This window comes from Caretta caretta, chromosome 20 (genome assembly GCF_965140235.1).
Source record: "Caretta caretta isolate rCarCar2 chromosome 20, rCarCar1.hap1, whole genome shotgun sequence".
In the NCBI taxonomy this organism is placed as follows: domain Eukaryota; kingdom Metazoa; phylum Chordata; order Testudines; family Cheloniidae; genus Caretta; species Caretta caretta.
In genome coordinates this window covers 8,472,814-8,488,456 of record NC_134225.1, presented here as the reverse complement: position 1 = coordinate 8,488,456, position 15,643 = coordinate 8,472,814, and the positions used below count along the sequence as shown (strand labels likewise).

Here is a 15,643-nt window from a genome sequence, read left to right as displayed (position 1 = left end):
ATTACAAGGACTACACTTGAATCTCCATGGCCTACTCAGTCCTCGGCTTCTCTGTTGTCAGTGACAAACATGGCAGTGATTGTGTGAGGTGGACGCTTGTCAAATAACATCTGGGTTGAGATCCCCCTTTGTTCAGTTCATATCAGCCACCAAATACTAATAGCTTTGGCTCATTACAAACCTGGTTCAGTGGAAACCCCCTGAATATCTTATCAAATCAACCGAGTCATCCAATATACCACCTCTCTCTCATTCCAAACCTTCCTCATAGAAAAGCACCGACTAAGACTTCCACTTGCCCCTTATGATGTGCACTGGGCCAGAGAATCTAACAAACAGGGGACTCAAATGCCTCCAAATGCAGAGGTGACCAGAGGTGATAAAAACCACAACAGTCTCAAGTCTATGAGACAGGATAGCATTATCTAACAGGTCAAGTTCTATTGAAGTGAGAACAAAGCACCTTTGTTGGCTAAGACAGAACAGCTGCCAAGCCCACAAAATTCCCACACAGCACTGCCGTTTTCTGTTTTAAGAAACCTCCTCTCCCCACAAATTCACATCCATTTTTCCAGTTCAGTAAAATCCCTTATTTTACCCAAGCAAAATAACTGCTGGTTGGAAGAGAGTTCCTCTATGGTCACCAAGGATTACCATATACACTGCAAATCCCATGTGTATTATTAAGAATAACTCAATAAGGAAACTCCTAGCCCAGGAAGGATCAGAACACTGAGCAACACTGGATACAAAAATAAACCCATTAAAATGTGCTGGGCACCAGTTATGTTGCATAAGCAAGATAAAAGAGGGGGATTCTGAGCAGGTCAGTGGTCCATACTGCCCTGCAGAATTATCACTCAGTGCCACAATGTGGGACACACAATATCTGACATGCTTTCTCCATCGTGTTCCACAGCTACTCCCTGAACATCGCTCAATCAACCTTAAATCTCTGTTACAACTGCCAGCCTCCTGGAAGATAATGGCTGTAGGCGGGCCCCCAGTGGCCATCATAGTGGCACTGGAAGAGGAATGGTACACTACCTCGCCTCAGACACCCCTGCAGGAGGTGATGTGCATGCAGGCAGCTGGAGGATATGAGGGAAGAGCAAAACAAGAAAAAGCAAAAGACTGAATGGCAGGTCATGCACCCCATTCCCTCCCAAAAGCCACTTGGTAGCATGTTATCATGGGAAACACAGGTTACTTGAGAGGTGCAATCAGGCGAACTGGGTTTGATTCCTCATCCTAGTCTTATACTTTAAGACTGAAAATGTTGCACGGGTTGGGCTTGGAGGCCCAATGATGTCATCAAGCAGGACACCTAGGCTGGACTGCATTTAGCCCTGGCCTGGCAAGCGTGAGTCAGAGTAAGATGCCCACCGTTGCTCAACAGCAAGGATGATGGCAAGGGGAGGGGGCATCCTTAGGGCTTTACTACCTACAAGCTCAGTTAAAAGTGAAAGTCCTCGGGATCGGTTCCGTGGCAGTGACACAAATGTGTGATTTATCCCAGGAGTATCAGCACTTACCAGAGTTCGTTCCTGTGAGGCGTGGTCGGGACAGCACCACAGAGGGCAGGATCGGGCTCATCTGCAACAGAGAAAAGGAAAGCTTCAGTCGATCAGGGCCGAATCTTGGCTTCTTTACTGCCATTTGGAATAATGTAATTTTGTGTTAAAAAGCTTTCCTGGCAGATAATCGCCCCCTCCTCTGCTTCCGCTGTGCCTCCTCCCCTTCTGCAGCCGGGTTGAGATTACTGCCGCATTTCTAACCCACACTTAAGAGGGTTTAATCCTGTGCACCAATGATTTGATGTATAATCATTCTTGCAGTAAGCAGTTTAAAATAAAAATGCACATGCTTCAATGCCTGGCTCCCACCCACCCTCTTCTGAGAGGAGCAGCCAGTCCATTTGAAGTCAAGCCACTGGGTGGTGGTGGATTTTTTGCGAAGAACCCCTGCAAAGGGAACCTTGTGAAAATGATGGAACCTGTGCAGGATGTCACACAGTAACACAGTGACGTGCCCTCTGCTGCCCTTGAGCTGGAGTGACCTGCCCTTAGGCTAGAGGTATCCATTCAAAATGCTTATGCAAAGGATCATTGTCCTAGCCCAGTGGTTCGCAACCTATTTATTTTATTGTGGGCCACATGTTATGTGGGCCGAATCAAATACTACCTCTATGGCCCTGAGGATGTCACATGGGCCGCAGCTCTGTGCTGATTGGGCCGCAGGCCGAGAACCACTATCCTAGCCTATTGCTTTGACCACATCATCCCTCTCTAAGCTGCTTGACTTCACTTCCATGGCCCTTTGTGGACTATCCCCACACCCTACTTATCTCCCATTCAGTATCAAAAGGTCTACCCTTGCCTCTGATCAACCCACGATCCTAGCCTCCATTGCCCACTTGTTAAATTTTCAGATAGCACCTTTGTGCTTTCTCCCATGCTGCCCCACATGCTCCCCATAAACACCCACAAAACGAACTCATTATACTCCTTCAAATCTCTCCTTTGCCATGATGCCTACAAAAACATTACAACAGTTAGGCCGCTGGTGTGCTGAGAGCCCTGCCCATCAAGCTGATCACAACTGTTTCATTGTTTCCTTATGCCGCCCCATCTGTCTGTATCCACCTGTTATCTCTTCTCTTACACTTGGACTGTAAACTCATTAGGGCAGGGACCATCTTTTTGTTCTGCATTTGCACAGTACAGCGGGGTCCTGGACTGTGACTGGGGTTCCAATGTGGTCCCGTAACCCAAATAATAAGAACAATTTCTGTGTTCCAGTGAAAGCCTGTTCGCACCCTACACAGCCTTCGAGCTTGACTTCCAGGCACAGCCTGTGGGATGAATGTTTATCCCAAGAACACAAAAGCCAGCAGCGGGGCGGAGCTGTTCAGACTGTACGATGGGTATCCACATTAAGTCACAGGAGTGTCAGGCCAGGGAGGCTGCACTTGTTGGAGATATGGACAATGTGAGCAGCCATTAAGGCTGGGATTTCCAAGAGCCCAAGGGAATTAGGTGCTCAAATGTCTAATTTCAATGGGTGTTGGATACTGAACTCCCATAGGCTGCTTTGCCAATTCCGTATTGCCATGATCTGGAGTGTCCTCAGCGCAGTGGTCTGCTACACTGCACTGTCAACTCAATACAGGGATCACCTTTTTCCAAACATGCCTTCTGCAAGCAGGGATCGAAGTGCTGTCAGTTCAGGAGAACTCCAAAATGAGCAAAAGTAACTCAGGGAAAACCACAGTAAGACAGGCCTCTCAACATGCCCTATCAATCTTTGGTACTTACCTGCCCCTCCCGCCTCCATTACCATCATATCTGGACGTCTCACAATCACCTCACAAACCCCCTGGGAGGCAGGGTAGCACCGCCATCCCTATTTCAAAGAGGGGAACTGGGCACAGAGAATGAATGACCTGCCCCAGGACACGCTGGAAGTCTGTGACAGAGCAGAGAATTGAACCTGTCTCTCCCAAGCCCCAGACTAGTGTCCTAATCACTGGAAAATCCTTCCCTCCAGTCAAAAAGGCTAAGAGAATGTTAGGAACGAGTAGGAAAGGGATAGAAAACAAGAAAAAAAAATAATCTCATGCCACAATATAAATCCATGATGCACCCACACCTTGAATACTATGTGCAGTCCTGGTCCACCCGCCGTCTCAAAAAGGATATAATGGAACTGGAAAAGGGTCAGAGAAGGGCAATAAGGATTTCTGAGGTGTTCATACCAGGAGAGACTACAAATATTAGGGCTGTTCAGCTTAGAAAAAAAAAAAGAGACAACTAAAGGGATGGGGGGAATATGACTGAGGTCTATAAAATCATAAATGGTGTGGAGAAAGTGAGTAGAGAAGTTTTATTTACAATACACAAACCAAGGGTCAACCAATGAAATTATTAGGCAGTAGGTTTAATACAAACAAGAGGAAGTACTTTTTCCACAATACATGATTAACCTCTGGTACTCATTGCCATGGGACATTGTGAAGGCCAAAAGTATAACTGGGTTCAAAATGAACTGGACGAGTTCATGGAGGATAGATCCATCAGTGGCTATTTGCCAAGATAGTCAGGGATGCAACCCTAAACCTCTGACTGCTAGAAGGTAGGAGGGGAAGACAGGGTGGATCATTCCAACTGTCCTGTTCTGTGCACTCCCCCCCGAAGCTCTGGCACTGGCCACTGGTCAGAGACACAATACAGGGCTAGATGGACCATTGGTCTCACCCAGTCCGGTAGGTCTTAGGATCTTAACAATGGCACCGGCACCCTGTCCACATTAGGACACGCAACGTGGCTCCACTGGCGATAGAGCTAGTATCGGCAATAGTGGGATGTTTTAAACCATTTCCCTAGAACAGACAGGGTCTTAGACAGTGCAGACCTACACTACTGTAGATCCCAGCTAGCAGCTAGTACACTCTATGGAGCATAGGCGTGATATGCTCCATGCCTGAATCATCTCTAAAGCAAATGACAGCTGAAGCTTTCAGGAAGCACAGGCTGTGTTACATAGAGACTGCAGCGCACAATTCCAGGGCCTGCTTCTCCATGGTCCTGCTGCCACTTTACCCGCTTTGCGGTAGTGTAATTGCCACCATTGTGAGCCGACAGCGTTTGACAGCCACTTTGCTCTGGACTATCCAAGATGCAGGGCAAGGGAGATTCAAGGTGCCAGTGTCCATGTCACTCCAGTCTCTGTTCTGCCAGAATAGGCCTGCCATGCGGATGGCTCAGGTTGTCAGAACAGTAGTCAGTTAAACCCGCCTTGCTTCCCGTTTAGTTTTAGAATCTCAGCCTGGTACCCATGTTTGATTTCTGTCACCAAATGGAAAAATTTCTATATCCTTGTCATGGTAAATCAACATCTCATGACCCTGCTTCGGTCATCATCATCTCGGGTCACAGTTCTCCTAGCAGCTACAATGCTGCCTTCCTCTCCATCCCAGTATCCTGTAGCTACCTGGCTGTAACCCAGGAAGCCAGCTATGCCTTAGGATTACCCAGTTAAACAAAAAGAGATGCAGCCTGCAGAGACCACAGGTCCAGTCTCATAGTGCTCCTGCACCCTGACAGATCGGGTGAAGGGGTAGTCAACACACAGGATTCTTACACAGTAACCAGAGAATTTACTGAGCATTTCACACTACAAGCAGAGATGAGGTTCAAAATGCACCAATTAACTTGTGCAACAACCACCAACATAGACCGTACAAGGGAGCTGGGCCATTACTAATGAGAGATCCGTTAATATTTAGCCTTAAGACAAGTTACGGAGAGAGAGGAAATGGGAAGCTGCCAACACTGACAGAGGCACGAGGCACGATGGGCTCTCAGGGAACGTGGCACTGCAGGGGATGTAGGCTCAGACCTCGGAGAGCTACTTTAGACATTTAATAGGGTGCAGCCCCCTTCCTCCTCTTCCATGGAAGAGAACAGTTTGGATCTTTCCAATCCTGACCTTCTCATGGGTGTTGCCTCTGTGCTTTTTAGCGTCTGGGGTTTGCTTTCCTCTGTTAGGAGGACAGCAAATTCCAAGGCAGTGACCTCGTAATTTTCAAGGATCTTGCATTTGTTTCATGAAGCGCCAGTTACATTTACTGTGCGATAAAAATGACTGAATAATAGGATACCCCAAGCAAATGCAGAGTCCAGAATGTTGTCGTAGCTATGAAGGGAAGTGAGGAGCACAGACACCGTGGTAATTCAAAGAAAAGAACTTTTACTTAAAGACTCAGGCTGAGATTTAAAATCATGGAGTGGACGTGTAAACCCCATTAATCCAGAGTCCCAAATCCTCTAGTCCACTTGGAAAATCTCAGGCTTAAACATTCTGCCTGTGATTCAAAAATATCTCCCAGAGTGAGTGCTGAATTCTGATCTCATTTACACCAGTCTACAACCAGAGTGACTCCAGTGAAGTCTCTGGGCTTACTCTGGATTTACACTGTTTGGTGATCATGTCTGGCCTGAAAATGCAGCACCAAAGGACAATGTTCCTAGGATCCAGAGAGAATGTTTCAGACACTTTTCTTTTAAAGGGGAATGGTAAGAGAGCCCGGTAACAAACGGCAGGATCATGTTAAATGGGCAGTGTTCAGGAAGCTGAGTCACACCAGTCTGGAATGCCAAGGGGGAGGGGACAGAAGCTGCGATCTTTAAAATCTCATGCTCCAAAAAATGGCAGATTTTAAAGACTTCCAAAATATACGGCGCATAGATGGCATTTGGGAGACAGGCATGTAGCTATCTGTGGAGTGGCAGAGAGCACAGATATGGAGAGGAGGACAATGGCAGAGGTGGTTCCCAAGTGTTCTTTTGTTCTCGGTAGCTCCAGCATGGCTCCTATTTTTAGAAACTGTCTCCTTTAGAGGAAAACATGCAGTGATTTATCTTCCTCTGGATGAGCATGTAGCTGCACTCCCTGCAAACCCTGGTATCTTGGAAACAGTAAGAGACAAGGGAGTTTAATGTCTTGGACTTGGTGGGTTCAATTTTACTCTCTATGGTAATCCAAGGACAACTTCTCCTCTAAGTCGCAAGAGTAGGGACTGTATATTTTTCCAGGAGAGAATGAATGCAGACTTTACATGCTGCTCTCAACAGCAGCATCAGCTGCTCTCAAGTTTATGCTCTTTCCATGAATTACAGAACATTCAAGAGGTAAAATGCCACCATTACCCAGACACAGGCCTTCACTACTCTGCCATATTGCACTAGGGAAATTCAGTCCAACAGTCTGGGACATTAAGACATTTTCAAAAGCGAAAACACCACAAGAGCGCATAGCGAAGAGGTGGCCAAAACATGCAGCCAAACAAAAAAATAAGCTTTACATTATGGGGTTTTTTCATAGGAGGCACCACACGCTAGAGAAAGTGGTAAGAGTCCTTCTCTACACGATGGACTTAATTCTAGATCACGGGTGGGCAAACTACGGCCCGTGGGCTGGATCTGGCCTGTCAGGGCTTTGGATCCGTCCCACGGGATTGCCAGCCCTGTGGCACAGCAGGGCTAAGCCAGGCTCCCTGCCTGCCCTGGCCCTGCTCCCGGAAGCAGCCAGCACCACGTACCTGTGGCCCCTGGGGGGAGGTGAGGGCAGAAGGGTCTGTGTGCTGGCCTCGCCTGCAGGCACCACCCCCCTGCACCTCCCATTGGCTGGGAATGGGGAACCGCAGCCAATGGGAGCTTCAGGGGAGGTACCTGCAGGCGAGGGCAGCATGTGGAGTCCTCTGCCGTCCCGTCCCCCCCAGGACATGGTGGTGGCCACTTCTGGGAGCGGAGTGGCGTGGGGCCAGGGCAGGCAGAGAGTCTGTCTTAATCCCGCTGTGTGCCGCTGTCACCCCAGAGCCACTCAAGGGAAGTGGTGCCAGGCCAGAACCGGCACCGCAAATCCCATCTGCACCCCACACCTCCACTCCCTGCCCTGAGCCCCCTAACCCTCTGCCACACCCCTCCTGCACCCCAACCCCCTACCCTGAGCCCCCTCCCACACCCCACAGTCCCTCCCGCACCCCAACTCCCTGCCCCAGCCCTACATTTATGGCCCTGCATGCAATTTCCCCACCCAGATGAAAAAGTTTGCCCACCTCTGCTCTAGATAAACTCTTTGCTGAGGGCTATTTACATGCCATGTTTTAAAGTTCAGGTAATTGTGAAATACCAACTTTTCAAGAACACCACTAAAAAAAAAAAATAATCTGTGGCTCATTTAGAACAACTAATGCAACTTGAACCATGGTAAAGAGGTGAATTGCATATTGAAGGGGCATCCATTGCCCATCAAGAGCGTGAAGATTTTGCTTAGTCACTAATCTATTATCAAAAGGAATACCCTTGCTCACACGGGATAGCAGATGTGGAATAATTCAGACATGCTTTGTGTAGGTGATAAAGCTTGTAAAGCACAGAACCATCTTTCATTGCACACACTGAACTCCCAAGGAAAACCGCTAATAGAGACTCATATAATAAATAGCCCCCAGTCTGGACTGGGAAGTGACGTACAACTCTATAGATGTGGATGGGATATACCATCCACAGCAACAGAACTCCTCTGTAATATCTGAATGCAGAGAAACGTTCTGCAAAATAACACCAGCTTCATCATAAATGAAGGTCCCAAGAAGGACTATGCTAATTTCAGAGGCATCTCTAGAGAGAGCTACAGGGAGCATGGCCTAGAATAGAGGTTCCCAAATTGTGGGGGGCAAAGAGGAACTTTGGGGGGGAGGGCACAGCAGGGCCCAGGTCAGCCTCCATGGGAGGGGAGAGTACCACTTAGCCCCTCCCAGCCCTCATCCGCGTCCCTGGCTCCCGTCCCCAGCCTCGGTGTGGCTCTGCTCTTGCCCCACCCCTAGTCTTGGCCACAGCTCCGTTCCCTGCTCGGGACTGAGGCTGGAGGCAGGGCTGGAAGCGGAGCTGCACCTGGACCCAGACCCAGTAGCTGCCCCCCACTGCAGCCTGGTTGCGGCTCCGCTTCCACTCCTGGCCCCAGACCCACCCCCAGCTGCGTCCTTTCACCTCTCTGTAACTCAGTTTCCCCATCTATAAACTGGGGATAATGATACTGTCCTCCTTTGTAAAGCGCTTTGATACCAGCTGATGGAAGGTGCTATACAGGGAATGGGGATTATTATTAATAAAATGTTTCAGACAGATTTCTGGACAAAAAAGCATGGTGCCCACAAATAGTAAATCAACATGAAGACTGTTAGAGTGGGCTTTTCAAAGGCATTTAGCATTGGCCTGACTCCCACATCAAAGTCAATCTTAGTGTTACTTAATGAGAGCAGAATTAGGCCGAAGCGGAAGGCTTTGAAAATCCCACTCTTAATATGTGATTTGTACAATGCAGCAATGACTAAGGGAGGCAACATGCACGCAGGAATTGGTTAGGATGATCTAAGGCAGTATAACTAGGAGGAATGGGATAAAATACAGAGATGGAAAATTTAAGCTGGATGTTAGGAAAATATTTCCTTAGTTGCAGAGATCTACTCAGTTTCGCAAAGGTCTCTTCAAGGGATACAGTGAAAGACCGATTTTTTGAGACATTCAAAACTAGACAGGGCAAAGTCCTGGAGAATACTTCGTAGCATTCACTAGCCAAGGACAGACAAATAGGACTTTTCCATCTCTAGCATCTATGGTCTTATAGACACCATATACTCAGGTAGTGTGGTGGTGGAAAATGCACTCCTGTCAAGGAGTTTGTTGCTGTCTCACAGCTATAGAAAAATGTCCAGTGACCAAACAATCACCTCAACAAAGTCTTTATGCTCAGGTGTCTCAGTCTTCAGAGGCTTCTGAGATAAATTTTGGCACAGGCAAGACAAACACATTTCTGCATCTCCACAGTAGCATTGTTAGAGAAGTCTGTACAGACAGACAATGTCCAGCCATGGCATTAAGCAATGGGTGACAGTCATTGCCTGATCTTCATAGTAACAGAAGATGAAGCAAATCATGGTTTAGCTCTATAATACTAAATTCCACTTGAGCAGTTTCTTTGAATCTATGGTATTTCATGTAAGAGCACAGGGACTGGAAGAGCCACTGCTCTACTGGTGACCTTGCACGAGCAGGTAACGACATTATCACTGTCTTGTCCCTAGCTTGGAAAGCAGGGATTCTACAGTCCGCTATTCTAAGGCAATGCTTCTAAGGCAGAGTAACCATCAGTGCCAAAAATATAATAGATTAACCCAAACAGCAGGGTCTGTGCTAAGCAAAGGGTAATGTGCTGACTGAGACAACCTTGGCAGTGTCTGCTTGGACTATGAGGAACATATCAAGTCAGGCACCAGAATATCAACTACTGAGCTGGCCTTTTACATGGCTGCTTGTGGAAGTAACATAGTGTTTGCCCGTGCTGCCCTACTGTACGGTGTACAGATACTAACCTCTTTACCAATGCAGCAATAAAGCAGCTCCCATACCAGATATGCTCGGCAGCTTTCGGTTACAAGAAAACCAAGATAAAATCATACTCTCTCCTGGGTATTTATTTGGCCCCAGCACCTTAGTATCTGGGCACCTCACAAACTTTAATGTATTTGCCCTTGTAAACCTATGTGATACAGAGCACTGCCATTATCCCCACTGTACAGAAGGGGGACCTGAAGGGCAGAGAGGCTAAGAGACACCCCAGATCATACAGGGAGTCTGTGAAAGAGCAGGGACTTGAACCTAGGTCCCCCAAGTTCTAGGCTGCTTTTCAGTGGGGCTGAGCACTTCCACTGAGAACAAGTAGAATCAGCATATCTGGAAAAAATTCAGATGGTAGGTCCCCTCCCAGCTTGGTATCGCCTGCAAACTTTATGTGTCCTTTCTCTGCCACTGTCTAAATCATTGATGAAGATATTAAACAGAACCGATCCCTGTGGGACCCCACTCAATATACCCATCCAGCTTGACTGAATCATTGATAACTACTCTCTGGGAATGGTTTTCCAACCAGTTATGCACCCACTTTATAGTAGCTTCATCTAGGTTGTAGTTCCCCAAGTTGTTTATGAGAAGACAGTTCAAAAGCCTTACTAGAGTCAAGATATATCACATCATCTACTGCTTCCCCCCATCCACAAGGCTTGTTACTCTGTCAAAGAAAGCTATTAGGTTAGTTTGACATGATTTGTTCTTGACAAGTCCACGCTGAGTGTTACTTATCACCTTATCTTCTAGGTGTTTGCAAATTCATTGCTTAATTATTTGCTCCATTGTCTTCTTGGATACTGAAGTTAAGCTGACTGGTCTGTAATTCCCCTGGTTGTCCTTATTTCTCTTTTTATAGATGTGCACTACATTTGCCCTTTTCCAGTCCTCTGGAATTTCTCCCATCTTCCATGACTTTTCAAAGATAATGGCTAATGGCTCAGATATCTCCTCTGTCAGCTCTTTGAGTAGTCAAGGATGTATTTCATCAGGTCCTGGTGACTTAAAAATTTCTTACACAAGTTAGATGTCTTCAACTTGTTCTTTCCCTATTTTAACCTCTGATCCTACCCCAGCTTCACTGGCATTGACTATGTTAGATGTCCAATCGTTACTCACCTTTTTGGTGAACATTTTTTCTTTGAGCTTGATGTGGATGTAAAGTGCAGATCATCATGGCCAGACCAAAATTGTGCGATACCTTCTGGCCACCTGCAGGTGAAAGAGGAGGTGTTTTGCAGCTGTGGCTATTCAGGGCAGAGCTGAAGGGAGCTCCCAAGGGTGTAAATTGTTAAATCCATTTAGATACAGATGCCCCTAAAAGTGGGAGTTGTTATGCAGGAAGGGTGCTCCCCCTGGCTTCACCTTCACCTTATTTGGATTTTGCTTCACTGAGATGACAATTCTAGGCACTGTGCAAGCAGGAAATGGAGTCATTTATGTTTGGCATTCAGGTTTTGCAGAACTGGGTGCTGTCTGCATACTGCTGGGGCACCAGCCTGCACCGCCTCACTAGCTCTCCCAAAGGCACTGTATGAATACTGAATAGGAGGATAGTAGTTTGGGTTTTGTGCAAGAGGAACGTCCTGAGCCATTTCAGGACATTTCCATCAACCTCTGCTGAAGAGTCAGAGCAGGACAGGAGAGCTGGGTGATCAACAACATGAAATGTTGCAGAGATGTTAGGCAGCAAGAGCATGGACATGCTTTCCCTTTAGCCTGGAGATGACCTCATATTTCTCCTTGCCACGGCAGACACACAGATTGAGCAATACATTCAGCAGGTGTGGGGAGATGGTGGAGTGTATGCTCAGGAGACTGAAAGCTAGATGGATGTGTCTGCTGAGCTGGAACGACTGTTCAGCCACTAATGTATCTGTCGGCTGCACTTTGCATAACATATGTGAAAGCAAGTGAACAGTAGAGCGCTAAGACAGCCAGACTGACAGCAACCCACGAATAGCCAGACAGACAAGCAGTTCCACCGGAGTTTGTCAGTATGATGCACAAATAAGGAATGATCTGTCCACACACTAGAGAATTAGATCCTGATCAAGTGAAATGAATATAACTTCTGTTTTAAAACCAGCCTCTCTTAATCATAGACTATCAGGGTTGGAAGGGACCTTAGGAGGTCATTGGTTCAAAGCAGGACCAATCCCCAACTAAATCATCCCAGCCAGGGCTTTGTCAAGCCTGACCTTAAAAACTTCAAAGGAAGGAGATTCCACCACCTCCCTAGGTAACACATTCCAGTGCTTTACCACCCTCCTAGTGAAAAAGTTCTTCTTAATATCCAACCTAAACCTCCCCAACTGCAACTTGAAACCATTACTCCTTGTTCTGTCATCTGCTATCACTGAGAACAGTCTAGATCCCTCCTCTTTGGAACCCCCTTTCAGGCAGTTGAAAGCAGCTATCAAATCCCCCCACATTCTTCTCTTCCGCAGGCTAAACAATCCCAGTTCCCTCAGCCTCTCCTCACAAGTCATGTGTTCCAGTCCCATATTCATTTTTGTTGCCCTCCACTGGACGTTTTCCAATTTTTTCACATCCTTCTTGTAGTGTGGGGCCCAAAACTGGGCACAGTACTCCAGATGAGGCCTCACCAATGTCGAATAGAGGGGAACGATCACGTCCCTCGATCTGCTGGCAATGCCCCTACTTATACATCCCAAAATGCCATTTGCCTTCTTGGCAACAAGGGCACACTGTTGACTCACATCCAGCTTCTCGTCTACTGTAACCCCTAGGTCCTTTTCTGCAGAACTGCTGCCTAGCCACTCGGTCCCTAGTCTGTAGTGGTGCATGGGATTCTTCCGTCCTAAGTGCAGGGTTCTGCATTTGTCCTTGTTGAACCTCAGATTTCTTTAGGCCCAATCCTCCAATTTGTCTAGGTCCCTCTGTATCCTATCCCTACCGTCCACCAAATCTACTTTTCCTCCAAGTTTAGTGTCATCTGCAAACTTCCTGACGGTGCAATCCATGCCATCCTCCAGATCATTAATGAAGATATTGAACAAAACCAGCCCCAGGACCGACCCTTGGGGCACTCCACTTGATACTGGCTGCCAACTAGACATGGAGCCATTGATCACTACCCGTTGAGCCCGACAATCTAGCCAGCTTTCTATCCACCTTATAGTCCATTCATCCAGCCCATACTTCTTTAACTTGCTGGGAAGAATACTGTGGGAGACCGTGCCAAAAGCTTTGCTAAAGTCAAGAAACAACACGTCCACTGCTTTCCCCTCATCCACAGAGGGAGTTCTCGTCATAGAAGGCAATTAGATTAGTCAGGCATGACTTGCCCTTGGTGAATCCATGCTGACTGTTCCTGATCACTTTCCTCTCCTTTAAGTGCTTCAGAATTGATTCCTTGAGGACCTGCTCCATGATTTTTCCAGGGACTGAGGGGAGGCTGACTGGCCTGTAGTTCCCAGGATCCTCCTCCTTCCCTTGTTTAAAGATGGGCACTATATTAGCCTTTTTCCAGTCATCCAGGACCTCCCCCGATCGCCGTGATTTTTCGAAGATAATGGCCAACGGCTCTGCAATCACATCCACCAACTCCGTTAGCACTCTCGGATGCAGCGCATCCGGCCCCATGGACTTGTGCTTGTCCAGCTTTTCTAAATAGTCCCAAACCCCTTCTTTCTCCACAGAGGGCTGGTCACCTCCTCCCCATGCTGTACTGCCCAGTGCAGTAGTCTGGGAGTGGACCTTGTTCATGAAGACAGAGGCAAAAAAAGCATTGAGTACATTAGCTTTTTCCACATCCTCTGTCACTAGGTTGCCTCGCTCATTCTGTAAGGGGCCCACAAGTTCCTTGACTTTCTTCTTGATGCTAACATACCTGAAGAAACCCTTCTTGTTACTCTTAACATCCCTTGCTAGCTGCAACTCCAAGTGTGATAACAGGCTAACAGAGGGAGTTTGCCTGGGATCTGTCTGAGAGGAGGTACGCTAAGTGTTGCACTAGTGGGGCGGTGTTGGTGAGTATCTGAGTGTCTGTTGCAGGGACAGTTTGACCATGTGCTTGATTGTTTGAAAAGTGTGAATTGGGAGTGCTTTGTTCCAGGTGAGCCTTGAGTGGGCCTGACTGTTATAAAAAGCCAGTCAACTGCAAACCAGCTGAGCGGCGAACAGCGGGAGTTCGCCTGGTGAGAGCCCACTGAGGCTTACATCTTGCAGGCTTCTCTGAATAGTTACTACAAGTCCTGAGGAAGCTCATAGAAGGAAGGTAATATGGATGGTGAGCGTTCAGCTGTTGTGACCTGCACAGGATGTGCCATGTTTGTCTTTCTTCCACAGGACAGAAGCGACTTTGTACAAAGTGCAAGCTCGTCTCCATATTGGAAGAGAAGGTTCAAGGTCTGGAGAAACAAGTATCGACCCTGCGTTGCATAAGAGAAACTGAAGATTTCCTGGACAGCCGTCAGGATATGCTTCTACAGGCACAACTTTCTGAAGATTCAGAGCAGGCTGCGCAGCAGGGACAGAAGGATGGTGAGGAAATTTGGCAGCATGTGACTCCAGAAGAAGAAAGGGAAGTGTCCACGTACCAGCAATGCAGATACAGGTAAGCAACCATTTTCTTGTTCTCTCCACAGGTACTAATGCGGAGAGTGGACTAGATGATACATCTGAGGGAAGGGAACAGAAGGAGACTCTGCTGATTGGAAGGCATGAGATGCACTGTCCTAGGGTTGGGGATTCCATGACCACCGCTCCCAAGAGAAGGAGGCGGGTGGTGGTGGTCAGGAACTCTCTCCTCAGGGGGACTGAGTCATCTATCTGCCGCCCCGACTGGGAAAACCGAGAAGTCTGCTGCTTGCCAGGAGCTAGGATTCACGATGTGATGGAGAGACTGCCAAGATTCATCAAGCCCTCCGATCACTACCACTTCCTGCTCCTCCACGTGTGCACCAATGATACTGCCAAGAATGACCTTGAGCGGATCACTGCAGACTACATGGCTCTGGGAAGAAGGATAAAGAAGACAATAAATTAGACAATTCCATTTATTGGCTCAGAAAAGAAGTTTCTGAAGAAATGGATTACTGTGGGATCAGAGCTATATTCTGGATGAGGTTATGTCCACAGCGAGTGAGTTCATGGAGGTGTGAACTGCTATTGTACTGATGTTGAAAGGCAGTATTGCTGTTGTGCAAAGCACTCAAAGAATAAACTTTGTGTGGCAAATTGCCAGTATGATTATGATGGGTCCCACGCTTCCTCTTCTTGGGGAGGGAGGGAATAGCACTGGGGCTACTCTCTTGCGAGTGCCTCATTTGCACACATTTTCCTTCCCATATTCTTGCAGAGAAGTAAGATGCCTGAGAAAAGGTTAGGAAGAAGTGAGGGCTTTGGTCTTCTAGCCAGCCATGGCACTTCTCCAGACTCTCCTCTACTTCAATTCCTCCAAACTGCACTCTGCTCCAACTCCTCCTGGTCTGATTGAAGCAGGGGTTTTTTATCATGTGACTGGCTTCAGGTGCTCTAATTAGTCTATAGCAAACTTTCTTCCCTCTACAGGGAATAAGGCTCCCTTCTAGTACTCTCCTACTGCCCTCTGGCCATGCTGTATCACATATCCCCCCTCCCTGCTCAACAACATGGGGCTGGGCTACTTGGGACGAGAGGCAGTGCTGTCGTGATAGGCGATCAGCGTTGCC

At 47.5% G+C, this 15,643-nt stretch overlaps 1 protein-coding gene across 11 annotated transcripts in view; it reads right to left on the bottom strand.

The window, feature by feature from the left end:
* The window catches only part of WIZ (WIZ zinc finger), a 158,150-nt gene that overhangs the window by 62,478 nt on the left and 80,029 nt on the right, over positions 1 to 15,643 (bottom strand). For 6 of the 11 annotated variants that reach the window (XM_075121638.1, XM_075121642.1, XM_075121640.1 and 3 more), the window contains 2 exons: positions 11,085 to 11,177; positions 1,536 to 1,596 (listed from right to left, as the gene is read on the bottom strand). The exons of 2 other annotated variants lie outside the window; for them this stretch is intronic. In XM_075121638.1, the coding sequence (XP_074977739.1) occupies positions 1,536 to 1,596; positions 11,085 to 11,177 (154 nt within the window). The remainder of the gene's footprint in view (positions 1 to 1,535; positions 1,597 to 11,084; positions 11,178 to 15,643) is intronic. 3 more of the 11 variants (XM_048834216.2, XM_048834219.2, XM_075121643.1) reach the window with 1 other exon arrangement.